This window comes from Elephantulus edwardii, unplaced genomic scaffold (genome assembly GCF_000299155.1).
Source record: "Elephantulus edwardii isolate Elephantulus edwardi_28Jun2011 unplaced genomic scaffold, EleEdw1.0 scaffold00152, whole genome shotgun sequence".
NCBI classification, from domain to species: domain Eukaryota; kingdom Metazoa; phylum Chordata; class Mammalia; order Macroscelidea; family Macroscelididae; genus Elephantulus; species Elephantulus edwardii.
The window spans coordinates 5,645,567-5,663,409 of record NW_006399902.1 but is presented as its reverse complement, the minus strand read 5'-3'; the positions used below and the strand labels follow the sequence as shown (position 1 = coordinate 5,663,409).

The 17,843-nt window shown below is 38.5% G+C and overlaps 1 protein-coding gene across 1 annotated transcript in view; it reads right to left on the bottom strand.

Annotated features, from left to right (window-relative positions):
- Window positions 1-17,843, bottom strand: part of HDAC1 (histone deacetylase 1) — a 53,880-nt gene that overhangs the window by 25,865 nt on the left and 10,172 nt on the right. The window contains exon 2 of the mRNA XM_006894963.1: window positions 15,722-15,834. Within this exon, the coding sequence (XP_006895025.1) occupies window positions 15,722-15,834 (113 nt within the window). The remainder of the gene's footprint in view (window positions 1-15,721; window positions 15,835-17,843) is intronic.

The window sequence follows — 17,843 nt, the reverse complement described above, 5'->3', positions numbered from 1 at the left end:
ATTAAGTCTTTTGTTCATGGAGTTGCTATGAGTTGTGTTAGACTCAACAGCAATCAACAAAACCAACAACAGAGGATGACAGATGTTGACTGGTTCGGTTGCAAAGTTCTTTTTTAATATATATTGAGGTGTATTCCATATTGAAGAATGCAGTGTTTGATTTATCAGTATGCATTTCAAGTCTTCTTCATTTTTGTCAAGCAAGGTTGTGTTAGTTAATTATCACCAGTTATTAAAGAATCTTCCTCCAACCCTGAAGCCACATTCTTCAGCTTCTCTGATTATTTTGCTAGACATCCAGACTGAATAAATATGGTGAAAGGATAAAATCCTAATACATACTTTTTCTTTCTTTCTTTTTTATGTGTGTACCATCAAATTGGATCTGACTGGTACAGGAGGCGATTGTTCCTCCTTCTTCAGCAGAGCATCTGGTGGATTTGAACCGCGCACCTCTGGGATTGCAGTGCAGTTTCCTGCCACTAGGCCACCAGAGCTCACCTACATACTTTTTCTGAACCACATAATATCTCCTTGTTTTACTGGAATGACTGCCTCTTGTCTATGTACTAACTGTTTGGGAATTCCCGTTCTTCACAATGTTATCCGTAATTTATTATAATCTACATAATTACATGCCTTTGCACAGTCAATAAAACAGAAACATCTTTCCAGTTTTTTTCTGCCTATTCACTCAATTCACTGACATCAAGATGTGGAGTCAGTTTTGATTCATAACAATCCTCCAAAAGGTTTCTAAGGCTGTAAATTGCAAGAGAAGGAGACTGTCCACTGCTGGGGGGTGGGAGGGGGAACCTGAGGTGGCCTCCACATCTCAAGAGACACAGTCTTTGAGTTAAAGCACAACTCACTACAGACTACATTGTCAGAATTCCCACTTTTAGTAATTTTTGTAACATAGTATTGAGTCAGAAATTACTTACAGTTGGCCCTCTAATAGGTTTTCAGTAGGTTTTCACAAGAAAAGAGACTTTCCGTATTTTTCCTGAGGAGCAGATAGTGGATTCTAAATGGAGTTGAACCTCATGCTACTGGGGTTTCAGCAAAACGCCTTGTCATTAAGTCATCAGAACTCCCTTAGTCATTGTTGTAAGGTATCTTTGAGTCAAGTATGACTCACAGCAGATATGAACCCTGTCCTATCCTGTGTCAATCTGATCATCTCGAATATACTGAGCCCACTGCTGCAGTCACTGTGTCTGTCAATCCATCTGGGGGAGAGTCTTCCTTTCTTTTGCAGTCCCTCTTCCACCTTTCCAAGCAAGATATCCCTCTCCAAGAACCAGGCTCTCTAAGCAAAATGCCCAAAGTACGTGAGATGAAGTTTTTGTCATCTTTGCCTCCAAGGAACATCCTGAATGTACTTTTTTCCAAGACATAACTGCTTGTTCTTTTGGCAGTCCATGGGACAGTCAGTACTCTTCTCTAACACCACAATTCAGAGGCACCAATTCTGTCATCCATATTCATTGCCCAGCTCTCAGAAGCACAGCAAGTGACTGAAAAGACCATGGCCTGAATCAGGTGCATCTTAGTCTTCAAACTGAAATCAGTATTCCTCAGTAATTTGGAGAGGTCCCTGATTTCAAACTTTCCCAATGCAAGAAATCTCCTGACTGCTGGTAATAAGTATGTTGACTGTGGATGCAAGCAAGATGAAGTCATTGGCGGTTTTAATCTTTTCTCCATCTGTTCTAATGTTGCCTGTAAGTCCAATGGTAAAAATTTCTGTTTTCGTGATATTGAGATGTAATCCATATTAATGGGCGTATTCTTTGATCTTCTACAGCAAGAGATTCAAGTACTCCTCACTTACAGCAAGGTTGTGTCACCTGCATAATGCAGATTATTGATGAGTCTTCATCTAATCCTGATGCCATATTCTTCATAGAATCCAGTTTCCTGAATAACTTGTTCAGCATACAGACTGAATATGTATGGAGAAAGGATACAATTCTTTCCTTAATTTTAAACTATGTAGTGTTCTGTGAGGAACCTCTCAAGAGTACTGAAGAGCCATGACGTCAGGCACATAATCCGGGCTATAGTCTTCGCAATTACATGCTATGCATCAGAGAGTTGGACAGTGAATAGGGATGATAGAAAAAAGAATTGATGCCTTTGAGCTGTGGTGCTAGAGAAGAGTATTGAATATACTATGGACTGCTAGGAGAACAAACAGGTTTGTCCTGGAGAAGGTGAAGCCGGAATGCTCCTTGGAGTCAAGGATTCTGAAGCTTCGTCCGACATACTTTGGGCATGTTGCAAGGAGGGACTGGTCTTTGGAGACGGACATCATGTTTAGCAGAGTGGAGGGGCAGCGAAGGAGATGAAGATCTTCAATGAGATGGATCAATTCTGTGACTGAAGTGTTGGGAATAAATGCGTTTGGGATGGCTAGGTTGGCACAGGATAGAACGGTGTTTAGAGCTCTTGTACATAGGGTTGCTGTGAGTTGCAAGTGACTCGATGGCACATAACAAGAAGTGTTCCTTTGCTCTATTTGCACAACAGCCTCTTTGTCTAGGTAAAGGTTTCACAGAGCACAATTAAGTGTTCTGGTATTCCCATTCTTCTCAACATTAGCCTTAATTTATTATGATCCACACAGTCAAATGTCTTCAAATAGTCAATAAAGCACAAATAGACACTTTTCTGGTATTCTCTGCTTTTAGCCAGGATCCATCTCACATAAGTATTCATACCCCCGGTACATGGTCTTTTTTAAACCCAGCTTTAACTTTTGGCAGTTTTCTATGTACTCTTCTAGCCAGTTTTGGATGATCTTCAGCAATATTTTTCTTGCATGTAATATTAATGATATTGTTCAAAAATTTCCACATTTTGTCGGATCACCTTCTTCAGAATGAGACCAAATATGGCTCTCTTAGCCATTGTTGTTGCTGTTAGGTGCTGTCTCAAGTAGAATATGACTCATAATGACTGTATGAACAGATCTGAATCCTGCCCTATCCTGTGCCATTCTCACCATCTCTGGTACACTTGGGCCCACTTGTTGCTATTACCATGTCAATCCACCTCACTGGGGTCTTACTCTCCTTTCCAAGGAAAAGCCTCTCCTAGCAACATATCCAAAGTATGAGAGATGAAGCCTTGCCATTCTTGCCATCAAGTAGCAGTCTGGCTGTACCTTTTCCAAGATCTACCTGTTCATTCTTTTGGCAATCCACGGGATATTCAGTATTCTTCTGCCAACACCACAACTCAAAGACATGAATACTTCTTATGTCATCCTATGCACTGTGCAACTCTCAGATGCATAGCAAGCGACTGAAAAGAACATGGCCTGAATCAGTGCACCTTAGTCTTCAAAGTGACAACAATGTATTAGAACTTTGTAAATAAATCCATATAAATTTTTTTTTAATTTTTTAAAAGGTGACATTATTGCTTTTCAGTATTTGAGAGGTTCGTTAACAGTAGTCTTACCCAGAGCAATACATCTCATTATATCCTAACTGCTGCAATTAACAGTTTCTATCTTTATCTATCATACTGCTTATTGGCCCAATGGTAAGGACCTTTCTTTTCTTGATGTTAAGATGTAATCCATATTGAAGGGTATAGTCATTGATCTTCTGTAGCAAGTACTTCCAGTCCTCCTCACTTTGAACAAGAAAGGGTGTGTCATCCACATGATGTAGTCTGTTGATTACTAACAAATACTTCTATACCAATATTCATTATAACACTACTCAAAAGAGCCAATTCAAGTGTGATCATTAGCAGAAGAATGTATCAAGAGCCACCAGTCATAACACAGTCTATAAAAACAATGGTCTACATCCTACTTCGGTTAATAGAAAGTGAAATTTAAAAGCTTACAAGTAGCCATCTAAGGGACAATTACTTGTTTCTCCATATATAGAACAAAGAAGATGGAAGAAAAACAAAGATGCACAGAAAACAGTCCAAAGGAAAAACTGGCCATGTAAACTTCAACTTCTACAACTCTGAGACCAGAAGAACTAGACGGTGCCCAACTACCACTGCTAAACACTCTAAAAGGGATCATGGTAGAAGGTGCTGGTAGAGTGGGCAAAAATTGTGAAGCAAAGCTCAAAATCATAAAAATGGCCGAAGTTACTAGCCCACAATTGGTGAAACTCTCAATGCTACATCTCTTAAGTCTTCAAATACAGAAAAAACTCACCCTCATAGCTCAACCTTCAGCCAAACAGACAGGCTTATTAAGGAAAACACTGATTCCACGAAGGAACAAATTTCTTAGAAAAATTAACCACTTAAGATCAAAAGGGCAGTATTTGCCCAGGGATAAATCTCAGAAAATAGAAAGGAGCAGAATTCATGGAAACAAGGACCACAAGAAGAAGCCAGTTACACTGTGGGTAGTGTAAGTAATATTATAAAACAAAACATGTATGAATGGTTAAATGAAAAACCAATTTTCTCCAAACTTTCAAGTCATAAAAAAAGCTTTGGGGGGGGGGGGTGAGCATAATACTCAGGGCAGACTTTTTTTTAACATCAAAAATGGTTTGATTTTTTCCATTATTGCACATTTTCTTCTCCCTCACCAACCTTCTCTGCAATGAACCCCTTGTTCCAGATTCTTGTCACACATACAAAATGCCTAATTATATATTTCTTTCAGACAGTTCTTCCCCTCATCTGATCTAATTCAGTATTTATTATCTATCCAATCTTTTCCCATTTCTCTCCCTAACCCCCCATGTCTATCCTATTTTGCAGTGTTATGCAGTATATGTCCTTTTGTGACTGAGCTACTTCAATCAGCATAATGTCCTCCAGGTTCCCCCATGTTCTATAATATTTCACAAGTTCATTGTTTTAATGTTGCATAATATTCCATTGTGTGTACGTACCATAGGTTTTCTTTTCATTCATTTGCTGATGGGCACTTAGGGTGGTTCCATCTCTTTGCTATTGTGAATAACACAACAATAAAGATGTATGTGCACACCTCTGATTGGGTCATGGCTCTAGTTTCTTAAGGGAAGGCAGACATTTTTAACAGTCAAACTACTGCTTGACTATAAGAAGATTTCAGAGAATACTGTTGATTTAAAAAGTTTAATGATTATTTCAGAGCAAAAGTTTCAAGGGTTCACTCGATCTTCATGGCACCAGGACATCTGGAATCTATGAGAATGTGCCACTAGATCCAACAGAGGCTCACCATGAGGTAGAATGAGTTCCAAAGGTTTTATCTAAGTAGCTCTATTTTTAGAGTAACTACAACACTGTTTTCCACAATAGCTGCCTCATTTTACATTCACACCAGCAATGGATAATGGCTCCACATTTCCCCAAATCATCACTAACATTTATTGTTGTTATTTCTCTTGGCTATCAACACCTATGGTAGCAGCAGTCAAGAAACCAAAAAATGTGTTGAAATCTGCTGTCACGGACTTCTTCCAGTGCTAAAGAGCAATAATATTAAAGTTGGACAATGGACAAGGAAGAATGAAAAAGAATCTATATTTTTTAATTTCAGTGTTGGCAAAAAGTAGTAAATACAACAGAAACCGTCAAAGGAATAAACAAATCTGTCTTGTAGAAAGTGTAGAGTGCCCCATAGAGGCAAGAAGCATGAAATTTTGTCTCACTTTTCAGAAGGAACCAGTCCTTGGAAAAAGTGGAGGGTCAGTGAAAGAAAGGAAGTCCTTGAATGAGATGGACTGATGCAGTGACAACCCATGCACAGGGACTAAGCATGATAAAGACCGTGAGGATGGTGTAGGATTGGGCAAGGTTCAGGTCTGTTGATTACAGGGTCACTATGAATCATAGCACTCAACAGCATCTGGCGATAGCTATCTTAGTGGAAGTTAAATAGTATTTCGTTGTGATTTTTATTTGCATCTATCTGATGACTAATGATGTGTAACTAAGCATCTTTTAATATATCTAATGGCCATCCGCCTGTCTGTCCTCTTTGGTGAAATGTCTATTCAAGACCTCTAACAATTTTATGACTGGATTTATTTGCATTTTAGTTGTGAGAGTTTTCTATATATTTTAATTATTAGGTTCTTCTTAGATAAACAGTTTCTGAAGATATTCTCCCAGTCAGTAGCTAACCTCTTCATTTTATTGGGAAAATCTTTTGATGAGCAAAACTTTTTTTTTTTAGTTTTTGTCTTATTTATTTCTTTTGGTTTTTACTATTTGTGCTTCTGTTATTATAGCAGATAATGAATTTTTTCAAAGGTAGGCCTGAAATAAATGCCTCCACTTTTTCTAGGAATTTAATGGGTTCTGTTTACACATTTAGGTCCTTAATCCATTTTTTTTCTTTTCTTCTCCCTGCCTCTTTTTAAACAGTCCCTCCATAAGGACTGTCCACTTAGCTTTGTATCCAAAGACGAAATTTGTAGGTGAAAGGAGTTAGCCTTCGTTACAGACTGGTTAATTTCAGGGTCGAAAATATGGAACGCTTCACGAATTTGCGTGTCATCCTTGCGCAGGGGCCATGCTAATCTTCTCTGTATCGTTCCAATTTTAGTATATGTGCTGCCGAAGCGAGCACCTTAATCCATTTTGAATTGGTATAAGGCATGGAGCCTATTTCATTTTTCTGTATGTTGTTAAGTATAATTGAGTTGAGTACAACCATATGAACAACAGAACTGAACCCTGTCCTATCTTGCCCCATCTTTTATCATTCCTGACACACTTAAGCCCACTGCCACAGACAATGTAGCAATCTATTTCACTGAGGGTCTTCCTCTCCTTTGCTAACTCTCCACACCTTTCTAAGGATATAGCATCCCTTAACAAGTCCAAATATGTGAGATGGACTTTTGCCATCTTTGCCTCCAAGGAGCATTCTGGTTGCACTTTAAGACATATCTGTTTATTCATTTGTCAGTTGATGAGGTATTTAGTACTCTTTTCCAACACCACAACTCAAATGCATCAATTTTTCTCCTGTCATCCTTATTCATCATTCAGGTCTCAGATGCACAGCATTGGAAACACTGTGGCTTCAATCAGGTGCACCTCAGTCTTTAAACAGACATCATTGCTCCCTAGGACTTTGGAAAGCTCTCTCACAGCATATTTTTCCAATGCTATACATCTCCTGCTCTCCTTACTATTGGTAATAAGGATACTGATTATGGATACAAGCAACTGAAACCGAATTATCCCTAAACTATTTTTTAAAGGGCCTTCTTTTCCCATTGAGTGAACTTAGCACATATGTAAAAAATTTAAAAAACCAAACAACAAAAAGCCCTTTGATTTGTGTAGATTTTACCATATATATTCTCAATAACAATAAAACACTATTAAAAGGGGGAAAAAAACAAACCAGTTAACCAAAAATGCGTTGAATATACTTCTGGACTCTCAATTCTATTGTCTGTGTGTCTACTACTATCCCAGTACTGGGCTACTGTGATTACTGTAGCTAGAAAAAAGTTTTAAAATGGAGAAATGTGAGTCTTCTTAATTTGGTCTTCTTTTTTTAACTTTGTTTTTGCTATGTGGAGGCGACTGCCACTCCACATAAAATGGAGAATTAAGTTTGTCTATTTCTGTAAGGAAGGCTTTCAAAATTTTGATGATATTGCCTTGGGAATTATCATTTTAACAGTATTAAATCTTTTAATCCATGAACATAGAACATCTTTCCATTTCCTTAAGTCTTTCTCAGTAGTGCTTTACAGTTTTCAGTATATAGAGTCTTCACATCCCTAGGATATATAGATGATAAAATTTTTATTTTATTATATTGTGTGTGAGTACCATCAAATTGGATATGACTGGTACAGGAGGAGATTGTCCTTCTCTAGCAGAGCATTTGGTGGATTTGAACCACTCATCTCTGGGACTGCATTGCAGCTTCTTGTCACTAGGCCACCAGAGCTCCCTGAGATGATAAAATTTTTAACACTAGTGATAAACATAATTAGAATTGTGGCTAGGATTGTGGAAATTTGAGTGTTCTTTGCATTGTTAAATATTTAATGACATAAATGAGCTAAGAACCTTTTTTTTAATAAAAGAGAGCTAAGTTGGAACCAATGATGCTTATGAGGCAAGTATAATTAACAACTCAATTCTCCCCAAAGATACATACCTGTGCTTTACTGACTAATTATGCAAAGGCATTTGACCTTGTGGATCATAAAAACTTATGGACAGCATTGTAAAGAAAGCGAATTCCAGAAAACTTAACAGCAGTCATATAAACTTGTGCGTAGACCAAAAAGCAGTTGTTCAAACAATAAGGGGATACTGTGTTGCTTAACATCAGGAAAGATATGCATCAGAGCTGAATCTTTTCACCATATTTATTCAGTCTGTATGTTGAGAAAACAGTCTGAGAAGTTGAACTATAAGAATATGGCATCAGGATTGAAGGAAAATTCATTAACAATCAGTGATAAGCAGATTATATAACTTTCCCTGTTGAAAATGAAGATGTCATAAAGCACTTCTGATGAAGACCAAAGACACAGTCTACATACAGTATGGATTATACCTCAACATAAAGAAAAAAAGATCCTTACACTTGGACCAATAAGTAATACCGTAATTAATGAAGAAAAGACTGAAGTTGTCAAGGATTTGCTTTTCCTTGACTCCACAATCAATGTTCATGGAAGCAACAGTCAAGAAATCGAACAATGTATTTCTATAAGTAAATCTACCCCCAAAAATTGCCTTAATGTGTAAAATAAAGCAAAATGTCACTTTGAGGACTAAGGTGCACCTGCCACATACAATGGTATTTTCTTTTTTTATTATTACATTTTTATTTTATTTGTTGTGTGCTGTCGAATTGTATCTGACTGGCATAAAAGGATATTGCCCCTCTTTCTCCAACAGAGCATCTGATGGATTCAAACCACCTGCCTTCAGGATTGCAGCACAGCTTCTTGCCACTAGGCCAACAGAGCTCCCTCACCATGGTATTTTCAATTGTCTATGTACATGCAAAATCTGGACAATTAATAAGGAAAATAGAAGAACTGATGCCTTCAAATTATGGTAAAGACTACTAACTATACCACAGACTTCCAGAAAAACAAACACATCTGTCTAGGAAGAAGTACAACCAGAATGTTTTCAAGAAGTGCAAAGAGTGAGACTTCATCTCAAGCACTTTGAATAAGTTATCAATCCCTGAAGAAGGACATTATGCTTGGAAAAGCAGATCAGCAAAAAAGAGAAAAGAACTTCAAGGAGGCAGAATGACACAGTGGTTGCAACAACACATTCAACTATAGCAATGATTTTTAGGATGATGTAGTACTGGGTAGTGTTGTTTTGTGCTGTTATTTATAGGGTTAGAGCTAATAGCCACAATATTACTGAATTATGAATCACAACACTTTATATATATTTCAATTTTTTCCTACCTATCCATTTTTAAATTAAACTATTTCTTCAAACAAAGAACAGAAAGTGATGAATAAGAAGCCTTGTTGTCAAGTGCCATCAAATTGAGTATGACTTACAGCAACCCTATGAACAACAAATCTGAATCCTGTCCTATCTTGTGTCATCCTCATCATCTTTGACCTATCCAAACCTAGGAATATACAAAATTAGCATCCAAGGCTATGTAAAGAGTAGGATTCTTGATTATGTAAGTAGAAAGGCAATTTGAAGAAAGAAGGAATGTAGATTCTGAGAGATTAATTAGGTGTGTAGCCGTAAGTAGGGAAAATAATCATACAGAAAAGATCAAAGTCTACAGATTTGAGAAGAGATAACACTGGTTTTGGTACAGAGTCTAACAAATGTCAATATGGTTGAATATTGATGGACTCAATCCCAAAAATCAAATTATGGTTAGGTGATTAGTTCTATTCTGTTAATTCTATTCCCCTTCCAAGTGAATGGTCTGTTGTTTTTAAGTGCTGCTGATTTAAGACTCACAGTGACACAATGAACAGATCAAAACCCCATGCCATCCTTACAATCTCCCTGATGCTCAAGCCCACCACTGCATTCACTGTGTCAATTCATCCTGCTGAGGGTCTTCCTCTCTTTAGGTGACTCTCTACTTTTTCAAGCATGATATCTTGCATATGAGGTTGATGTTACTGTTTGATAATTTCTGCACTCTGTTGAATCACCATTTTTTGCAATTGGAATAAATATGGACCTCTTCTAGTCAGCTGGCCAGATAGCTGTCCTCTGAACACCTTAGCATAAATCAGTGAGCATGTCTAGTGTTGCATTTGCTGGGCAAAATACTTGGAAGGGTAGAGAGTCAGTAAAAGAGAGAAACAGCCTCAAGAAGATGGACTGATGCACAACCAGGAGAGGATAACATCGGCAAACAGGACCCTCCTAAAGAGTAAGTCCTTGTGTGCATCAGAAATTTTTTCCAGTAGGGTGGGGAAAAAACACTATAGACTGGGGAAAAAAACTATTCAGCAAATGACAATAGTTACAGAAAGGTTTCAGGTCTTTTGTTCATAGGGTCGCTATGAGTCGTGCTCAACTCAATGGCAATCAACAACTACAATGGTATCTCAGACAAGAGTCGCATAAATAAAGTTTACAGAATAGTAAAGGACTTGCACAAAGAAAAAGATTGATAACTCAATCACAAGACTGACAAAAGACACGGACTCTTCACAAAGGAAGACATTTGGATGGCCAACAGACACTCAAAATCACTAGCAAGAATAAGAGAAATGAAAATCAAAACCACAATGAGATACCATCTCACTCTAGCAGCAGTGGCAAAATTTAACAGGACAGCAAATAGTAAAGGTTGGCGAGGACTTGGAAAGATTGGAATTATCATACAATGTAAAATGTGTGTAAAAGTCCAAAAGGGGAAGGGGAGGAAGGCAAAGAGTGGGAAGGGAGAGAAAACACCAAGATGACAGTTTGGTGAGTAGAGGAAGGATGTGGAGAAATTAAGATCCAATGCGGATCTGAAAGGATGGGGTAATAAATCAGTGGTGACCAACTATAGAAAACACAGTGTATATGAATGATTGTATAAAACATAGTGAGTGAATGAATGAATGAATGTGTGAAACACTATGTGCATAATTGAAACACAATGTTTATGTATTTTATATACAAACCAATAAAAAAAACCAAAGGATGATAGATTGATACAGTTAGTATAGCAATGGGCCTGAATATATTAGGGGTGATGATGACACAGGATAGAACAAAGTTCAGATCCATTATTCACAGAGTTGCTGTGAGTCACAGTTGATTTAATGGTACTCAACAACAACAAAAGTCTGTCAAGTAAAAAAATAATCTGTTGTAAAAGAAGTTGGTTCAACATGAAGTGAATTCTGAGATTAGTGTAATTTAAGTAGAATAAATAATTCTCTATTAGGATGAGTATTTACATTGAATGTGCAGAACTCTATCATTCTATCTCCAGCCTCATTTCTCTCACCTCCAGCCTCATTTCTCTCACCAAGCCTGTGTTTTCCAGCTACTGATCCTTCTTCCCTGTTCCCAACTTGTGCGTTCCAGTTGCCCATTATCATCAATGCATCTTGATGGCATGTTTGATCAATTTCTGACTACAAAAGTTGGTAGAAATCTTCTATTTCCTCCTCTTTGGCTCTAGTTGTTGGTACATATAATTGAATTATAGTGGTATTCACTGGATTTCCTTGTATGCATATGGATATTATCCTGTCGCTCACCACACTGTATTTCAGGATGGATCTAGAAATGACTTTTTTAAATTATGAAACCAATCCCATTTTTCCTCACCTTTTCATCCCTGGCATAGTAAATCATATAATCACCTGGTTCAAAATGCCCCATGCCAAGCCATCTCATTTCACCAATACCTAGTATGTCAATATTTATGCGTTCCATTTCTTTCTTAACAATGTCCAATTTTCCTACATTCATGCTTCTCATGTTCCACGTTCCAATCACTAGTGTCTGCTTACAGCTGTTCCTTCTTCTCTGTATTTCTGTTTCTAAGATCTCAGTCTCAATTGCCATGTCTGCTAGTCCAAGAGATAATCTAAGTGTGCTCTATTGTACATAGGGTTTTCGAAGGCCTGTCATTTTGGAAGTGGATGGCCAATCCTTCCCAGTCTGTCTCAATCTTTAAATATATATAATAGTATCTGACAGACAAGCATTCCACAGAAAAAAGCAGATGAAAGACATCTGCCCAGTTATAGCAATGACCAATAGATTCAATGTTGCTGCCCACCTACGCTTCCTTACTCCACCACCATCCCTTCCTACTTCCTTTTGCCTACAGCAAACCACTGGGCCAATTGGCAGCATCAGTATGGATGGTGAAGAGATTGAGACAGTTAACAGTTTTAGTTTACCTGGCTCCACAATCAACACTCTTGGTAACAGCAGCCAGGAAATCAAGAGACGAATTGCATTAGGAAAGTCAGCTGTCAGGGACCTCTCAAGAGTACTGAAGAGCAACGACATCAGGCTGGAGACTAAGGTGCACAAGATCCGGGCTATAGTCTTCGCAATTACGTGCTATGCATCAGAGAGTTGGACAGTGAATAGGGATGATAGAAAAAGAATTGATGCCTTTGAGCTGTGGTGCTGGAGAAGAGTATTGAATATACCATGGACTGCTAGGAGAACAAACAGGTTTGTCCTGGGATAGGTGAAGCTGGAATGCTTCTTGGAGTTCAGGATTCTGAAGCTTCGTCTGACATACTTTGGGCATGTTGTAAGGAGGGACTGGTCCTTGGAGAGGGACATCATGTTTGGCAGAGTGGGGGTGCGGTGAAGGAGAGGAAGGCCTTCGATGAGATTGATCGATTCTGTGACTAGAGTGGTGGGAATAAGTGCGTTTGAGATGGCTAGGTTGGCACAGGACAGAACGGTGTTTAGAGCTCTTGTACACAGGGTCGCTATGAGTTGCAAGCGACTCGATGGCACATAACAACAACAACAATTAGGATGAGACATACTCTGATCTAACATGAAGGGCTCTGAGAGCTAAGTGAGAACAAAAGAGGCAGGTTAGGGCCAGAGTTTCATTGCTATCAAGTCAGAACTGACTCACAACTGACCCTCTAGCCAGGTTTCTGAGGCTGTAAACTGCACAGGAGTACAATGTCCAGCTTTCTCCTGCAGAGCAGCTGGTGGATTTCAACTGCCAAAGGGCCACTTTTGCGTTGGCAACACAACTACCTGCAGACTATGTCACCAGGGTGTCTTTAGGGCCAGATAAGTTGTTGTTGTTGTGTACCACTAAGTTGGAACTGACCCACAGCTGACCCTCCAATGGGTTTTCAGAGGCAGTAAACTAGACAGGAGCTTGCCCATCTTTATCCAGAGTAGCTGCAGGATTCAAACTGCATACCTTTTTGTGCTGGCAGTATAATTCTTACAACCAGAATTCCTTTGGAATTCAGTAGCCCAATTTGTCTCTTCTCTTTCATTCAAGTATCCTCCATTGAAATGTTAGCTTGCTCCAAAGAGTTCCTGAAAACCTCTGTCATTTTTTCTATTTCATTTCCTGCTGCCCTTCACACCTGAAAAAGCTCTTGACCCTCAAGATCTATTCTCTGTTCATTTTCCCTCTTTGCATTCTCAACTGCCTTCACTTGTTCCAGAGACATGAAAGGCTATCTGGGAGAGAAAACTTAACCTTCTTTGTGTTTCTGGAATGATGAGGAAGAATACTGTTGCTTACTCAAGGTAGTGCAGAGACTTCTAACAACTGAATATGACATGCTATCTTTAAGGAAACATGGACCCATGTTATGTGCTGTCAAGTTGCCTACAACTCATAATAACCCTATGTACAGCAGCTCTGAACCCTGACCTGAGCCAGTCTCACTGATTCTGACACACCAACCCCATTGCCCGTTACTGTATCAATCCATCTCATCTGGGGTCTTCCTCTTCTGTGCTGTCCCTCCACCCTTTCGAGCATGATGTCCTCCTTCTCCAAGGACTGGTCTCTCCCGGCCATGTGCCCAAAGTATATGAGATGGAACTTCAATATCCTAGTCTCCGAGGAGAAATTTGGTTTCACCCTTTCCAAGAGAGACCTATTTGTTTTCTTGGCATTCCATGTTATGTTCAAGATTCTTCTCCAGCACCACAACTCAAAGGCATCAAGAATCCATATACCCTATTTATTTCCTCATTTGAACTCTTGTAATAACCTCCTAATGACAGGAGCTCTGGTGATATAGTCACAATGTTAACCAAAACTAGTCTCGATGTTTCTAGTCTAGTCCCACTGATGATCCATGTCACACACTAAATTGTGTCCCTCCCAAGATAGGTATATATGACACAACCAGGCATTTTTGTAATGACTCCCCATAATCTAACAAGCCAAGCAGTTATAAAAGGATTAAGGGTGAGATGTAATACCCTTAATCCCATCACAGCCCTGATCAGATAGAAGAGTTTCTTGGGGTGTGGCCTGCATCACCTTTTAGAGAAAAGTAAGCAAAGGAAAAACTGTAGTACCACCAAGAAAGAAGTGCAGAGATGAGTACATAGTTTGGACCCAGGTTCCCACAATGAGAAACTCCTAGAATCAGAAGACACTATGAATTTGGTATCCTAACCTCCAAAAGAGTAAAGAAAAACTTGTTTGTTAAAGCCACTTATGGTTACTATTATAGCATCAGTTGATAACTAAGACATATACATATGTCTTCCCCAATGAATATTCTCAAATGAATCTCTTCTTGCTTCTTATTAATCTCAAACCCTTCATTTGCTCCTCAAAGCCTTTAGAAAAGTTTCAAACTGGGAATCTTTAGGTTAAAATTGGACCACAGGTATTTGTACAAAATATTTAAAACTAAATTTTAGTCTAACAATAAACCTGGAAATTTTTTACTGAACAATCTTGACTTCAAGCTTCCCTTTAAGAAAACCTGAAGATCAGGTAAAAGTCAGCAGACGCTGTAGCTAATGATGAGTCTGAATATATTATAAACTCTCTAGTATTAGAAACTGGCATCTAGTTCAACATAGTCCTAGTGACTCCCGTTTTTTTAGGCACATGAGTTTTGCATTCTGGCCCATAAGGTTCCCTAACATAGCATATATGGCCTTTGCTGACCTTCTTACCTCTTTCTTCCCTTTTACGTATGAACTTTACATCATAGCAGTACCTGAATACTAAATTGCTTATACTCCCCAAACAGACTGTTACTGTTCTTATGTATATCTTTTTGCATAAATTCTTCCCTTGGCCTATAATGTTAATTTCCTCCTAAATCCTAGGTTAAATTCTATTAAATCTTTAAAACCCTATTCCAATCTGACTTTGTATATATCCCAAAAAGCTGTAGCCATTTTGGCCTTGAGAGTAACTGTGCTGCTTGTAGTCCTCTACTCTCACATTTTTTTCTCATTCTGCTTTATTCCCTTTGCAATGTGCCAACAAAACCCCAACTTTTCTTGACTTTTACAGCAGCAAAGAACCACGAACAAACCCCTACTACCAAAAAACCACCCTAGATATCATCTAAAAGGAACATTCTAAGGTTTCCTTCCTCCTACACTTCTCATAGTGCAATTTTTAAATTGTTGCACATACACTTTGTAGTACAATTTATTTGTTTACATGTTAGGCTTCTTCCTACTAGAATGAAAAAGTATCATTTACAATGCTAGCCAATCAAGCATTGTTTTTTAATAATTGAGAAATTAAGCTAATATATGGCACTTGGGAAAACAGTGATGAGGTTAGGTAGACAAGGAGCTCACAGTAACTTACATAGATTTCCATCTTTCGGTAGAGACCATAGTTAAGCAGCAAATTGTGAGTCATGCGGATCCGGTGGGGCTTCATTGGATGACCTTGTCCATAATAGTAATTTCCAACATCCCCTAAAGAAAATAATGACAGCTTCAGTGCTATAGTTAGATATATACGCCCAGTAAAACCCAAATATTCTTTTTTTAAAAAATTTATTACTCATTTCAATGAAAATTTACAGACTTTGGATTTCCATTCATTCATTGTTGCACTTTTCTCCCCTCCCAACCCTCCCTCTTGGAAAAGTAAGATTCTTTCATTGTTTTACAATCCCTTCCCCCAGGTCCACTCCACTACGCAGCCTTTTATCTGGACTCCTGTCATGACAAAATACCTAATCACATATCCCTTTTAAACAGTTTTCTCCCTCATCTGTTTCAATGCAATATACATTACTGGACCCATCTTTCTTTCTCAGTCTCCCCCCATCCCCAATGTCAGTCCTGTTTTACAACAGTGGCATTTTGTGACTGAGATACTTCACTCAGCATAATGTCCTCCAGGGTCACCCATTTTGAATAAACTGCATGAGTTTCTTGTTTTTCAATACAGCGTAGTATTCCATTGTGTGAATATACCACAGCTTCTCTATCCATGCGTTTGTTGATGGGTACTTAGGTTGTTTCCAACTCCTTGCTATTGTGAACAAAGCCGCGATAAACATGGATGTGCATAAAACCCAAATATTATTATGGCAAGCTCTTTTTCTACTTCACTTTTAGTTTTCAAAATTCTCCAAAGATGAAACTACTAGTTTGTTTCTGCCTTGAACAAAAGAAGATAAGGAAACCAAACACTCAAAGAAAGTAGCCCACAGGACTAACACCCCACACAAACAATGGCCTCTCCTAACCTGACCAGCTACCACTACAGACCATTGGGGCCAAAGGCACAACAGAAGGTCCAAGAAATAATTGAAGAAAAATACATAACAAAACTCAAGTTCCTACAGAAAGTTCAGACTTCCTGGACTGATAAAATCCAGAGGATGAGGAAACCTAGAGACCATCATCCTGAAAAACTTTTCAGTTGGAAATGAAGCCACTCTCAGGTGTCTCCTTGAAACCAAATAGCAGACTGGCTTATAAAATAAAAACACTCAGGATGAATGTTTCCTTAAACAATTAACTATATAAGAACAAATGATCAACATTTAGCCAAAAACAAAGATGAGAACACAAAGGAGAGGCAAAGAAACTAGATAAAGGAACAAAGAACAAACAATATAGAAATAATAAGAATGCTGACAGATTGCAAAAAAAATCTAACCTATGTCACAAAACAATGTGTACCAAAAAAAGTGGAGAGAAGATTCTCTCTTACCTTGAGAATAACTTAAAAAATTCACCAGGGGGCCCTGATAAGATCAGCCCTTATAGGATGCCAAAGCCTAACCTAGTTTCTTAGCCTGGAACCTACAAAGTATTAGAATAGTATGAAGGGTTCACTTCAAAGATAGTGGATAACGGTATTCAATGAGGAGACTGGCTTACTGTATCTACTGTACCTTCAAGGCAATTCTCTGCCTTGGCTAAAAAATATCCATCATACTCAGATTTATTACAAGCATAGTTCACCTCTTACCCACTGTGACACTTTATGATCTCAAAATACATTCACATCCATTTCCTTACTGAATCCTCACAATAACCTTGTAAAATAAAGCTGTATTGCTAATGTGTAATCAGCACTGGAATCAACCCCTATCTGACCCTCCACCAAGTTTTCAAAGGCAGTAAACTGTACAGGAGACTGTCCAATCTTTCTCCTACAGAGAATCTAACTGTAAAGTAAATAGAAAGTATTATTCCCTTCACAGATGAGAAAATTTAGCTCTTCTCATTTCATTTATAGCAAAAGCTTTCAAACTGGTCTCTCCAACTATCAGCCACACTGGTGGCCAGAGCATGCAGTTCAAATCCACCAGATGCTTTGCTGGAGGAGGAAGGGTAATTTCCTCTGTGCCAGTTGGATCTGATTCAACAGTGTTGTTGTTGTTATGTGCCGTCGAGTAGTTTGCGACTCATAGCGACCCTATGTACAACAGCCCTAAACCCTGCTCTATCCTGTGCCAATCGCA